The 14,660-nt window shown below is 39.0% G+C and overlaps 1 protein-coding gene across 12 annotated transcripts in view; it reads right to left on the bottom strand.

The window, feature by feature from the left end:
* Nucleotides 1-14,660, bottom strand: part of KIDINS220 (kinase D interacting substrate 220) — a 110,406-nt gene that overhangs the window by 65,244 nt on the left and 30,502 nt on the right. For all 12 annotated transcript variants that reach the window (XM_077960176.1, XM_077960182.1, XM_077960179.1 and 9 more), the window contains 6 exons: nt 13,352-13,450; nt 10,020-10,217; nt 7,498-7,596; nt 5,322-5,420; nt 3,876-3,974; nt 924-1,101 (listed from right to left, as the gene is read on the bottom strand). In XM_077960176.1, coding sequence (XP_077816302.1) covers nt 924-1,101; nt 3,876-3,974; nt 5,322-5,420; nt 7,498-7,596; nt 10,020-10,217; nt 13,352-13,450 — 772 coding nt within the window. The remainder of the gene's footprint in view (nt 1-923; nt 1,102-3,875; nt 3,975-5,321; nt 5,421-7,497; nt 7,597-10,019; nt 10,218-13,351; nt 13,451-14,660) is intronic.

Here is a 14,660-nt window from a genome sequence, read left to right as displayed (position 1 = left end):
GCACTAATTGTTAGCAAAACTAAATATTCACCAACAGAGAACTCAATGTACTATGATGAAAAATTATGCAATAATTAAAATATGATACGTTAAGCTTTTGTAACATAGTATAACTCAATTTTTATTTTTTAAAACTATATAGTATATAACATTTTTATAAGCATAAAGAAAAGCCTGGAGGGTCATTTAAACAATTACAAGTTGGGAGATAGGGGATAATGGGGAATTTTCACTTTCTGCTATACTTACATTTTCATTCCTGAAATGTAATTAGTGCACATTACTATTATAATAAGAAAAAATATTTTAAAATACAAAAATCTTAAAAAAATAGAATCATGGCCAGGCACAGTGGCTCATGTCTGTAATCCCAGCACTTTGGGAGGCCAAGGTGGGAGGATCGCTTGGCCCCAGACTAGGGAACATGGCAAGACCTCGTCTCTACAAAAAAAAATAAAAAATTAGCTGGGTGTGGTGGCATGGGCCTGTAGTTCCAAGTACTCAGGAGGCTGAGGTGGGAGGATCGCTTGAGCCCAGGAATTTGAGGTTGCCGTGAGCTATGACTGCATCACTGTACTCCAGCCTGGGCAACAGAGGGAGACCCAGTGTAGTGGTACGATCTTGGCTTACAGCAATCTCCATCTCCCTGGCTCAAGAGATCCTCCCACCTCAGCCTCCCAAGAAGCTAGGACTACAGGCACACCACCACACTCAGCTCTTTTTTAAATTTTTTGTAGAGATGAGGCCTCACTGTACCGCCCAGGCTTGTCTCAAACTCCTGCGCTCAGGCAATCCTCCTGCCTCGGCCTCCTCAAGTGCTGGGATTACAGGCATGAGTCACCATGCCTGGCCTTATTTTCCATACTTTTTAATGGAACATTCATTATTTAAAATCTCAGTTCAGAGAAAAACTCAATACTTACTGGCTCCAAATATTTGAGTTAAAATACTCTTCTGATGGCTACAGTCAATATTGTAAGGAGTCTCGCCTGCTTTGTTGGGCCTATAAAGTAATCGCCCATCTTTGGGATTTCTTAAAAGCAGTTCTGCCAGTTTCCGGCTCCTTCCACGAATAGCAATATGCAAGGGAGTGTCTCCTTTCTGTGAAATAATAGTAGGAAGCTTGAACGTTCTTATCTTTGTATACAGTGTGCAGAGTAACAACATCCATGTTTCTGTAAAATAAACTCTGAACTTTTCTTATTTTTCACATAAAGCACATATATAATATGAATTTTTATCTCTATCTTCCCCATAATTTCTTTCTGTAGCTCCTCACCCAGCTTTGCTCAGATATTATTTCTCCCACAGCCCTCTAGAATGAAGGTCATTCTTTTCTCCTTCCCTTAACTCAGTGAAAGAGGAGAAGCAACAGGCTTTCTCCCTGCAGCTCCTCCTAGGCCTTGGGTCCACTTCATTTGTATCCCTCCATCATCCAAATATTTACTGTCCAAGGATGTCAGCTACCTTCCTCAACTAATTTAAATTCTATTTCACAGCTCTCTTCATTTGTCTAGAAAGCCTTACAATCCATGCTGATAGCCATCTAACACAAGTAATCTTGCCAGCTCCAGTAACCTTTGTCAACCATTTGCCACAGTGAACCCTTAAATCTCATCACTCTACATTCTCAACCTGAGTCCTCTAGGTACAGCTATCCTCCTCCAACTCTCTCCTCAACTCTTCCATTCTCCTCACCTTTCCACTCTCCTCACCTTTCACTTTTCCCTATCAACCCACCTTCTCTCCATATTAGGATCTCCAATCACATGAGTGTTCACATCCAACACTAAATGAAAGCTAACATGTAAATTTCAAAAGCCCTCTTCGGGCTGCAAAGTGCTCTCCTACTGGTTGCTTCACAAACACCTTAACAAATTAAATTATTGGTTCTCATCCACACTGATCTCCAGGACACTAAATGAAAATGACCTACACATTCTTCCTGTGGCTTCCAAGGCACGACCTTATCTTGATCTTTTCATCTTCTAGACTCTCCTCCCATGTCCTAAAAAGTGTGGCACCATAACTATGCACGAAGTTCACTATACGCAAGGTTCTGTGCTTTGTACTTTAGAGGATATAAAGATGAAAGACAAAACAGTTGCTGACCTTAAGTAGCTTATGTTGTAATAGGAAGAGACCGAATAAACATGCACAATTTAAAAACTGCAGTATGACACACAGCATAAGAGAAGTCCATTTTTGACTGCAGCTTTCATCTTTCTTCACACTGATCATCTTAGTCACTCCCATGCAACTCTCTATCCTAGTAACTAACTGCCAAATTTCCATCACCGGCCTTGACTTCTTGCCCAGATTCCAATACTAGATTTCCCAATGTCTACTGGCCACAGACGACTGAATGTCTTATCAGCCCTCAAACTAAACATATCCAAACCCAATTTCATCTTATTTTCACATCTCAATTCTAATTCTCATCCCCAAACCTGTGAGAAGACAAAACAGCAGCAGCGGCATTTCTGCCAGATAAAAAAATTCTATAAATGCAGGGAGGATATCAGCACACTTGGCTGACAGGCTGAAAATAATCAGAAAGCAGTGATGGGCAAGGTAAAAATAACATTAATCATCACTTTTAAAATTGTTTTTATGAAATTCTCTATGAAGATCCAGGTTCAAGACTTTCATAAGTGTGTATCCCAAATTCTAGCAGGATAGTACTTTACCCATCCTCAGTAAGATGTGTTCATGAATGAACAACTGTTCCAACTATCATGTGTATTTGTCAACAAGTATCATGTGCTGACTCTGGGCACAGCAACACACAAAAGAATACCAAGGCAGAGGCCTTCAAGAAACTTATGAATTAGTATAAAGCAATTACTTAAAATAGCATATTATATAATTAACAAGGCTATATGGAACCTTGAAGAGTCTGGTGGTTCTATATCGCAAATTGGGGGACCAGTGTCAGATAAGTCAATGGCAGATTGAGAAAAACAGGCATTATAAGAAATTTTCTAGAAAGCTACACATACTCCATTTTGAAAACTCTTCTTTGACTTTATATCTTCTAATCTTTAATATTAAAGTTTCCTTTCTTTGATATGACATTATGTTAATATGGTAATGACAGGGGAGGTGCTTTCATGTTTTAAAATAATATTGTAACTTAGCAAAATGAAACACAAATGCATTGATTCTTGACTCTCTGTTTTTGTTTAACTGCCTTATAACTAACAGAAAAACAAACTTCAATCTGTTATTAATTAGTAAAGCCCTAATCATATTATTCATCAGAGGAGAAAATTTACAATATTATTTCTTACTTCATACATCAATTAGTTTACTCTGGGGGAAAATCAGTTTAAAGTACAGAAAGAAATAAGCTTGTTTAAAACAAAAAGAAACTAAAATGAAAAATCAAATCTATATGAAGTACTAAGTCACTTAGAGCTAAACTTATTATAGAAAATACAAAAATTTCTCTAAAAGGCTAAAGCAAGGACATGCAGCAGAACAAACACATTATCTCCTGTCAGTGAACATTAATGCCGTCTGCTTTGAGAGTCGGCCTCCTCCAGCCCCTGTGCATTCTTTCCTCCTGTTTATCTGCAACAAGCTCTACCCTGATGAAGGCGGAGCCTCCTCCTCATGTGGTGGTCAATGGCAGTGCCCCACAGCTGCTGTGAGCCATAGAAGGAAAATGGGAAGCAGCTGCATTAACAGCACACTGAGCCTGCCCACTCCTCAGCGTGCTACTGTGTGGGATCCAAATCCCACACAGACATCCCCAGCAAGTCATCTCTCCCCACACAACCTAAAATCAGATCCCCATTAAAGCCCCTCCATACAGAGGTCAGTCTACCAACAGCTGTCCATACAGTGTTCTCTCTGCACAGATGTTTCACCTTATCTACAGCAGACACTTTCGCGCCTTTATCTAGTAGCAGCTCCACCACTTCAATATTTCTCATCTTGGTAGCCTTTATAAGTGGCGTCTCACCATCCTGTGGGCACAAATAAGAACATTTGCCAGATTAATAGTTTGACTCCTGTGTTTATGTCATACAAATGCACATGTCAAGAAATATCTGACTCTGGTAACAGTCTATATTTAAAACCCCCTCAAGAAAACATAAAAGCAAACAACAAAAAAATGTTTTTCCTTTACAACCACTCATTTGTATCAAAGTGACTTTAAATCACGTAGCCAGGTGTGGGACCTGCCCCACCTGCTCGTAAGCTACAGCCGGCAGCAGTGGCTGCTTCTGCCCTTCCCCAGGTTCTACCACTGACCTGGGGCAGCTCCCCTCCAGAGGCTACTTCCCGTTCTCCCCACCAGCCAACCCATAGCCCAGCCTGTCAACATCCAGGTAAGCCAGTGTCCAGAGTTTTTCAGAAATGTATACCAATATCACTTCAGTTCTCAGTGAAACCTTTGAAACAAGCAGTATGCCTTCAGAAAACCTCAAAAAAGTTCATGATTGCTTTCAAAACCAAAGGAAGGGAAGCAAGAAGAGACCACAATTCAGCACTGAGTTAGACAAAAATCTCATCAGAAGCCACAGGTAGTCACCCTGGCTGACACCAAGGTCCAAAAGAAAAAGAAAAAAGAGGATTAAGGAGCCACCTGCAAACCAGAAGGTATCTCAGAAATTTTCTACCCTGAGGTACTAGAAGTACCATCATTGAGTTAGAAATTGGCTGGTCCTGATCTACAGCAGATGACATGGGATTGTCTTATGGGTGACTCTATAATTTTGCTTTATTCATTAAGAATTCCTGTCATATCAACCCAGAATTCCAAATATATTTTCCCCATAGAAAACTATTACACATAGGCTAAACAGGAGACCACAGTATTAGATAATTTTGTATTTTTTACATGATTTGAGTAAAATAGTTGAAAGTGGCTAGTGTAGGGAACCAACCACCAGTCACAATGGTTGTTTACATATTCATTTAAAGAGACAGGGTCTCACTCTATTGCCCAGGCTGGCCTGGAACTCCTGAGCACACGCAATCTCCCCACAAAGGAATGTGTTCTGCCTCTCAGGTAACAGCAGCATAAATGAATTTGGGGGAAATGATCTGTCCAAATAATAACAACTTATGAATAGCTGATATTGCACTTTCTGAAAAGTATTTAATTGAAATAACAAATATCACACTATATTTTGCTATGAATACACAAATCCTGCAAGGATACAAAGTTATTCCTCAATTTGACAGGGAATATTACCAGTAAAATCAGTGTAACTCTAACATCAAACAAAGACGACTGAAATAAAATGAGCAGTACTAACATTCAGCATGAGGTGCTGCTAATAACAGAATAGAAATGCCACTTATACCTTGGTGCATATTTCAGTGTCAGGATTGCACTGTAAGATATCTCTCACCATTGTTGCATTTCCTTTCTCAACAGCCCAATACAAAGCAGTTTTATTGTCCTAGATAATGAAAAAAACACAATCACTTCATGTAAGATACAATATTTAAAGCTGTCACTTGTAAATACAAAACATCATTTCTGTCAGAAAGCATTCCAACAGGCAGCATGGTAGGAAGTGCTATTAATCCTTATGCTATCTTGAAGTTACTTTTGGGAATTCTTTGTGAAAGAAGTCTAGGAAAACTTCATATTACTTAATCTAAAAAGTAGTAATCCCACATAGTTAATAAAGTAAACTATACTTTTGTAATGTTATCAGATTTCAGGAACACACACTGGATTAGGAGTCATCAATACCTGCACTCCGTAAACTTGGACAAGTCTTGGACCCTTAGATTTTCATCTGTAACATGCTGTAGGTATTGCCCAATTTTTCAAAAGATAATGCACGAAAATGTACTTCACAAATATAAGGCATTATCATTTTTAGCTTTCTTAATTTCCATCCATCCCATACCCCTATATTGCCTTGATGAGATCTTTAAAATCTTATCTAGCTCAAAACCCAAAAATCAATCCATATAGACCTTGAAAGTAGAACTAGAGAACAACAAAAACCAAATTCAAACACAGAAGAGGACTCCCAGACGAAAGGTAGTTAGGTAAAAGTCCAAATAGGTGACCTAGAATCCAACTTTTAGCGGCAATGTTATTTTAACCCAGGAGATAATGAATGACTTTTTGCAGCAGCCACATTAAGTTCCTAATACCAAAATTTCCCCAACAGTGTTTCTCTTCTAAAAAATGCACACTAGCTGCCCAACTCAAACTTGTCAGGCCCTACCTCCCTTCCCATTTCATTTCTCCACCTTTCCCCACCATGCCTACCTCCCCACTGCCCAATGCCAAATGATTCATTCGCCAGCTATGAAATGCAGTCTTTCACTTTCTAATTTTCTCATCCTATTACCACTCCCCTTGCCTGAAACACCTGGCTTTCCTTTTCTTTTTTCTTTTTTCTTTTTTTTTTTTAAGAGAAAAGGTCTTACTCTGTCACCCAGACTGGAGTGCAGTGGCATGGTCACAGCTCACTATAACCTCAAACTCCTGGGCTCAAGAGATCTTCCCACCTCAGCCTGGGATTACAGGCATCAGCCACCCGGCCAGGCTCTTCACCTATCTAAATCCAACTCATCTTCAAACTTAGCTCGAGTTCTACCTTCTTCCAAAAGCCCCTGACCTTAAGGCCTTCTTTCCCCACCTCAAGACTCATACTTGAACCTTATGCTAAGCAATCAATCATATATCATCTTGTGGCTTCACTTTTTATGTTAAATAAAAGCATAAAAATAAACAAACTAAAATCTTTCAAATTAAAATATATGTGTCTTAAAGACAAGGGGCCCTTGTTAATTCCCCCATAACATTTGGCATAATGGTTATAGTTTGATCCAAAAATGGATTTGGATACAAGAGATTTTTGGCCAAATACAAGAAAAAAATGAGCAGAAATGTATACTGTCCAACAACAAAATGAGACACCAAGAACTTTTTCTAAAGTCTAAAGCTCGTGAAGTATTTGATAAATTCACAACTGTGGGCAAGGCTTTTATCTAAAATTAATAACCTTTGTGGTTCTATGAACTATGATTGCCTTAAGCAATGTCCATAGGACTACCAAGTGGTCCTAGGAAAGGCAGGCACAGTGGAGAAAAAGGAGAAGAAAATAAAACAACAACAATAGAAGAACAGCAGATGGAGGAAGAAGACAAAACAGGGAGAAAACATTAAAGAAAATAAGTAAGTACCAGATATTCAAAGGGCCACTGACTCTCTCAGTATCACTAACTACTCATTATAGTTTTGAGGACTGAATCTATATATACACATTAGTAAGGACAGTATATTCTAAAAACATGAGCTTTTTTGGTTTACCTCTATCTACATTTAACTCGACATTAATATAGAAATTTTACAATAATGGCAGTGAAATTTAGTAATAATATACACCTGTTAAACGTACTAGGGTTTACAAGTTTATCTCCATAGGAAAGTGGGAAGAATAACATTATGATCAGTCAACATTTACATCCAATTATACTCTAAGATAGCAACTGCACTGTAATCACACATACCTGTCCTCTAATGTCTATATCAGCGTATTTTTGGAGAAGCGCTCGAACAATTTCAACATGACCACCTCTGACAGCGCCAATCAATACAGTATCCCCACTCTAAGAAGACAGAAAAAAAAAAAAAGTGAATTGACAACAAATAAGCACTCTTCTGAAGTTCAAATTAATCATGTTTTCATATTTTTTTCTAAAAATTTCTTGGAAAAAGTCTATCTCTAAATAAGAGAAAAATATTACTTAACCAATATGAATACCTGATATTAACAGACATCAGAGTAAGGGACAGAGGATTTTATGCCCCAAAATGAGGACTGAAATTCCTAAACAAAGTTTAGAAAGACCTGTTACCCAGAACAATAACCTATTCTCTTTGAAGGTAACCGCCTGTTACACATGTAAATGAACTACAATAACACTGTGGCTGTCAGTGAACCAGATGAACATTTTAAAATCACATAGTAAAAATCTCTTGGAATAATGCTATACGACGAAAGCCATGAACTCTAAAAAACGAAGCTATAAAGCTAAAACTATCAATGAATCCACAGCCACATTTAATTAAGGGAGACAGTTCCCCGAGCAGCATCTATGAAAACCTAGTGGATTTGGCAGTTACAGGCCAGTAGTGCATCAGGACTGACTCATTCCCCAGCATAAGACTAAGTTCACGACCTCATGAGGACATCGCTCTCCCCAGGAACTATATTCACCAAGCAACAATCATTTTTAGTTATACCTTCCTATACTTAAAATACTGGAAACAGCTATTTTGGAAATGGGCATAAATATTTTATTATTTACTGCTAACTTAAAAATCAGTTGTAGTCTTTTGAGTTGAATGAGCCCACGAGTTGCAGCTCAATTCAATCCTGAGTGGACCTCAAAAGTACTATGATATAAATCAGGATGCAGGTCCTTAGGGGTTATTAAGCTCAGCACCATGATGTAGTGTCTTAACTACCACATTTATAGCAGAAATAAACCCAAGGCAGACAAATTTTAGTTGGAAACATTAGCATTAACATGGGTGCAGACTAGTAAACCTCTAAATGTGCCATCCGCCTTTCTAGGTACTAGGAAACAAGACAGACAGGGTCCTACCTCTGGAAGAATTTATAGCCTGGCAGAGAAGACAACATACAATAAACAAAAAAATCACACAAACACTATGCAAATAAAATAAGGTAATGTTCTAGAAAGTGACTACCAGGTAGGCTGGGCATGATGGCCTATGCCTGTAATCTTACCTCTTTGAGAGGCCAAGGCAGGAGAATCACTAGAGGCCAGGAGTTCGAGACCAGCCTGGTCAACATAGTGAGACCCTGTCTCTCAAAACAAGAATTAGCCAGGCGTGGTGGCATGCACCTATAGTCCCAGCTACTTGGGAGGCTGAGGCAAGGAGGATCGCTTGAGTCTAGGAAGTTGAGGCCACAGTGAGCTGTGATCACACCATTGCACTCCAGCCTGCGTAAAAGAACAAGATCCTGTCTCAAAAAAAGTGATGAGGTAGCTACTTTGGATTGAGTAGTTGAAGACCCTTCCAAGGAGGTAACATTGAAGCCCAGGTGGGAAGGACAAGAAGGAGCCAACCACAAGATCAGCGTTCCAGACTAAGAGCATAGGTGTGGCAAAGGACCCACAGCAGGAACAAGCTCAGGGCATTCAAGAAAGGGAAAGAAGCAAACACAGCTGCAGGCTATGAAAACTGGCAGAAGAGGGGTACAAAGTTGGGAGACAGCTTAGGCAAAAACAATGTCATGTCATGTCTATAAACTAAAAAGATAACATTCATCCTCAGTGCAACAGGAAGTCTTGGATGGCTTTAAACAAAGAAGTACACACGAGATTTATTGTTTTAAAGATCACTCCAAGATTAGAGTGGAGAACCCAGTTGCAAAGCTGCTGCTTTAACAGTAGCACCACCAGAGACAGTGGCTTCAGCTGGGAGGTGATAGTGGAATGAAGACAGGTGGACAGATAAAGGATTTGTTTTGGAGTAAAGTCAACAAGAGCCTGCTAGAGAGCAGATGAGGAAAAGAGAGAAATCAAGGCTAAGGCACAGGATTTGGGGCTTCAACAAGAGGGGAATGGTGGTACCACTTGCTGAGACAGAGAATGAGGGAAAAGCAGGTTTGGGGTGAAAAAAACAAGGCATCTGTTTTGCTGTAAGTTTAAGAGGCCAATTAGACATTCAAGTGGAGAGTTCAGGTAGAGGTGGATCAGTAAATGTGAGCGCAGAGAAGTTAGGGCACAAGAAAGCACATCTACAGTGACACATCAAGGTCAGTTACAGACTAATAGTACATGTGACATTTTCGATAACAACATTATTTGACAAAAATTAAAAAGCATATTTTTCAGAACGATCAAACAGTTTTTAACTTACTAGTTTCAAAGGCAGAAATAAACTTGTCTTAAAACAAGTTTATGTGATGCATGAGAATTTTGAAAGGTAGTAAGACACTAGGGTCATCTTTCATCCACTTCGCCACTAGGAGACAAATATGAAACAGGTGACCTACCCTGTCAGGTATGTTCACATATGTTCCAGCATCTAGCAGATCCTGCACAATCTCCGTATGTCCCTCCTTTGATGCAATCATCAAAGCTGTATTTCCGTCTTTATCTGTTAAGTTTACATTTGGATTCCTCTTCAAAATTTCTTTTACTGACTGTGTGTAGCCTCCTTTCACTGCCACAATCAGTGCGGTCATTGAATTCTAAAAACAACAACAACAAAAACAAAACAAAATACAAGCCCAAGAAATTAAGTGTATTCTAGAAAATATATGATTTATGCCATAATCACAAAACTAATGTTTTCAAATAGGTGGCCTATTATTGTCATTTCCAATAATAAAATGCCAAAATAAATAGCAAGAAACATACCAAAAATGGCTAGGAGGTATCTTTTGTTTTTGAAAATACATTAATGATCTTCAGTCATTAGTGCTATTATGAAGTTCAGTTATTTAAATGATAATCTGAAATTGGATTCATTTACAATCAACAAACAAACTCACTAATGTAATGACGGATAAAATAGTGACAGGGTGACTAAACACATTCTAAATTAAATAATCCAAAGTCAGGTGAATCAGACTTCAAGAATTCTTTGTAATAAAACCCATAAAAAACACTAAAGTCAACAATGAATTAATAGCCATAAGCTATTTCAAGAAAAGTGTAATATACTCTTTGACTTTCATAGTGATCTAGAAACTACATTTTCAAAACCTCTTATTTTAAGTAATTATTGTAAAAACTGTACATCTATTTTATAACAATAAATCAGGCCAGGTATGATGGCCCACACCTATAATCTCAAAGCTTTAGGAGGCCAAGGCAGGAGAATCATTTGAGGCCAGGAGTTCAAGACCAGCCTAGGCAACATATGAGACTCTGTCTCTAAATAAACAAACAATAAATCAACTAAGAGAAGAATGTGACTCGCTACCAGAAGTAGTATTAAAATTGCTTCTCGAGATGTTCATCTACTTCAAGCTGTCATACAATTTCCTTATAGAAATATTTTAGGTCAGCCCCCAAAATTAAGCTGTCATTTTCCCACATATTAAAATAACACAGCCTTTCAAATTCTTGAGCCATCAATCATCATAGAAACAAGCCACTTGCTCACTTGACCAACTGTCCGGAGGAGGCAGATGGAAGGTACAGCATCTGCAGCTGCCTACGGACCATGCTGCCTCCACCAGCACGAAAACAGGGTCTACACCTTGAAGACTGGCAATGAGTCAGCTCCTACCAGTATGCAAACAGGAGGAACGGGTTGACAGTGTGCCACAAAGTATGACAGAAAGAGTTTACTCTTGTTTCACTACGACCCAAGATCCGGTACTATCTCCTCTCAGAATCCTTTACGATCCACTCACGTAATATACTAATTCTATAAATAGCTGTCTGCATTATTTTAACTGTTCTTATGCATAAATATTGCTTCCTTTAACCATATTCTTATAGGCTCAAGGGAAAAGCGATATTAGGCTTCTTCATCTCCCCAACACAACTGGCACAGGCTGGGGAACGAGGAATTAAAAACCGCTAATCGGTAAGATGTATCTAACCAGTTTTTAAGCTTTCTGGGTTCTATCAGCTGATTTCTGATTTTTTAAAATCTGTTCATTGAAGAGGGAAAATAAGGCACAGCTAAAAATATCCCCAAAATTACAATATTATTTTAAATTTTTTAAGAAAAAATATTTTAATGCAGCACAATATTTTTCCACAATATTAAAAACCATTTGATTTGAACAGTTTATTAAACAATTTGTACTACGTACAGGAAAAAACAAACTCCATTTCACATAAATTCTTACAACACTAAATACTTCTATGATCAGATGCGTGGGGTTTTTCCCCACCCATCAAGCAAGCAATCAGTTCTGCAGCGGACATCAGCTGGGTATTCTCCAACTCAATTCTGACACTACCTACCTGGAGATAGCATCAGACCCCACAGGCAAGTGCTCGGTGCCCAAGACTGCCCCCGCTTCCCATGCCAATGAAAGCTCAGGTTGTTTGACTGACTGGCTATAAATCAGAACTCCCACAATCCCCTCCTTGGGTTTGATTAATTTGCTAGAGCAGTTCACACAGTTCAGGGAAGCAATATTCACCAGTTTCCAAAAGGGATATTTTAAAGGATAGAAATGAGCAGGCAAATGAAGACATACATAGGATGAGGTCTGAAAGGGTCCTGAGTACAAGAGCTTCTGTCCCCACGGAGTTGCGGTATGCCACCCTCCCAGTACAGGGATGTGCTCTTGGTCATCTTCCTGGAAGCCCCCTGAACTCAGTCCTTTTGGGTTTTTATGTAGGCTTCATTATGAAGGCATGATTTATTAAATCATTGGTCAATGATGATCAATGCAACCTTCAGCTCCTCTCCCCTCCCCAGAGGTGTTGGGTTAGGGCTGTGAGTTCCAACCCTCTAAGCACATGGTTGGTGTACCTGGCAACCAGCACCTCAACCAGTGGGGTTATCTAGAAACTTTCCAAAAATAATCTCATTAACACAAGCTCAAGTGTGGTTAAAAGGGGCTTGTGATAAGTAACAAAAGACTGTATTTCATCTTTATCACTCTAGAACTGAACCAGAGCTGTTTCAAGAACCAAGGACAAAAGGCCAAATATAACCAAAGACACTCTTACTGCTGTAGTCACTTATGATATTACATAGGTTATAGGAGCAGTCAGCCAGGAACCATGGACAAACACCAAAATAGTCATGCACAGCACATTTTGATCAATGACAGACGGCATATATGACAGAAGTTCCGTAAGATTATGATACTGGACTTTCATTGTACTTTTTCTGTGTTTAGGTATGTTTAGATAAAGAAATAACCATTGTCTCACAACTGCCTACAGTACTCAGTACAGTAACACACTGCACAGGCTACAGCCTAGAAGCAACAGGCCATACCACAGAGCCTAGGTACGGAGTAGGCTACACCAGCCAGATGTGTGTAAGTGCACTCTGTGATGCTCCCACAGTGGCGGAATCACCGAAGGACACATTTCTCTGAATGTACCCCTGTCATTAAGCGACACATAACTCTCTATATATCACACTAGGATTACTGAAAGCTGTTCTTTATACTTTTAGCCTCCCCAATTGTGTGTGCATTAGCAACAGATCCTTAAAAGCATCTATTTATAGCATATATGTTTATAATATAACATACTTAGGGTAACAGAAAATGCTTGTTTTTCTGTTACTATCATTTTAGAACTAGAGGGAAATTTCTCTAGGCATATACTAAAGACATAAATTCTCTCCAAAATAAAAAACATGTTTCTATGGCCAAGCATGAAAATATAAGATACTTACAGCTCCTTCTTGATCCACATCAGCTCCCATGGCCAGTAAATGTTTCACACATTCCAAATGACCCTTTCGTGCAGCCCAAACTAAAGGGGTGGTTCCATACTATTAAAACAAACAATAAATTTAAAATTATTATAAAAAGTATACTCAAAGAAACTAGCTCTTAACATGAATTTTAATAAAAATCTTACTTATGATTCTTAGAAAACTGTATACATTTATCATAATTTTAATCTTAGATAAATCCTATTTTTCCCATTTTATTTCTCCTGAGTAGATGATTAACCAGTCCATGAAATGTCTTTTAACCAATCTTATTCAACCTTTTCTTGAGACAGAGTCTCACTCTATCGCCCAGGCTGGAATGCAGTAGTGCAATCTCGGTTCACTGCAATCTCTGCCTCCCGGCTCAAGCAATTCTCATGCCTCAGCCTCCTGAGTAGCTGGAATTACAGGTATGCACCACCACAACTGGCTCATTTTTTTGAATTTTCAGTAGAGACCGGTTTTGCCATGTTGGTCAGGCTGGTCTTGAACTCCTGACCTCAACTGATCTGCCTGCCTCAGCCTCCCCAAGTGCTGGGATTATAGACATGAGCCACTGAGCCAGGCTCTTATTTAACTTTTATAATGAGTGACAATGTTTCCATCACAAGGTAACACAGCCCCAAATTTTCAACAAGATTTCATTGCTTCCCATATCTTGTGAAACAGAATTTAAAGTCCAGCAGTCTGACTGTGAGCGGGAATAGCAACCAAGTGCCAAACAAACTAAAGCAGCCTAACCACTTTACATGGGTCTGCGTGTGTGATCCTTATCATAAGAACAATTCACAGTATCACATTTTCACAGATGACGACACTGAGGCCCTAAGAGCTTAATTCATAGGCTAAGGTCACAAAGTTATCACGAGATGGGACAAGACCCATGAGCCCTTGAAACTGCACTCAAAAGCACCTTTCCCTGAAACATGATTCAAAAGGCATCCAGGAATATAAATCATGCATTAAGGCATTGCCTGCCTTTGAGGAGGCTAGCGATCGGCAGACACATGAATGCCCACAGTGACCTTTCAGTACATGCAGCCCACAGGTGGAAATTAACATTTAATTTAATTTAATTTAATCTACTCTCTGCGACAGCCCTGTCCAGTAGAACTTTCTGTGTTGATGGAAATACTCTATAATTCTGTGCTGTGAGATACAGTAGTCACTCGTCAAATAATGACTATGAAGCACTTGAATGCTATGTGGCTACTGTGACTGTGAACTGAGTTTTTTTTGTTTTGGTTTTTTTAATTAATGTAAGTCT

This window comes from Macaca mulatta, chromosome 13 (assembly GCF_049350105.2).
Source record: "Macaca mulatta isolate MMU2019108-1 chromosome 13, T2T-MMU8v2.0, whole genome shotgun sequence".
NCBI lineage: Eukaryota > Metazoa > Chordata > Mammalia > Primates > Cercopithecidae > Macaca > Macaca mulatta.
This window is presented reverse-complemented; position numbering and strand designations above follow the sequence as displayed.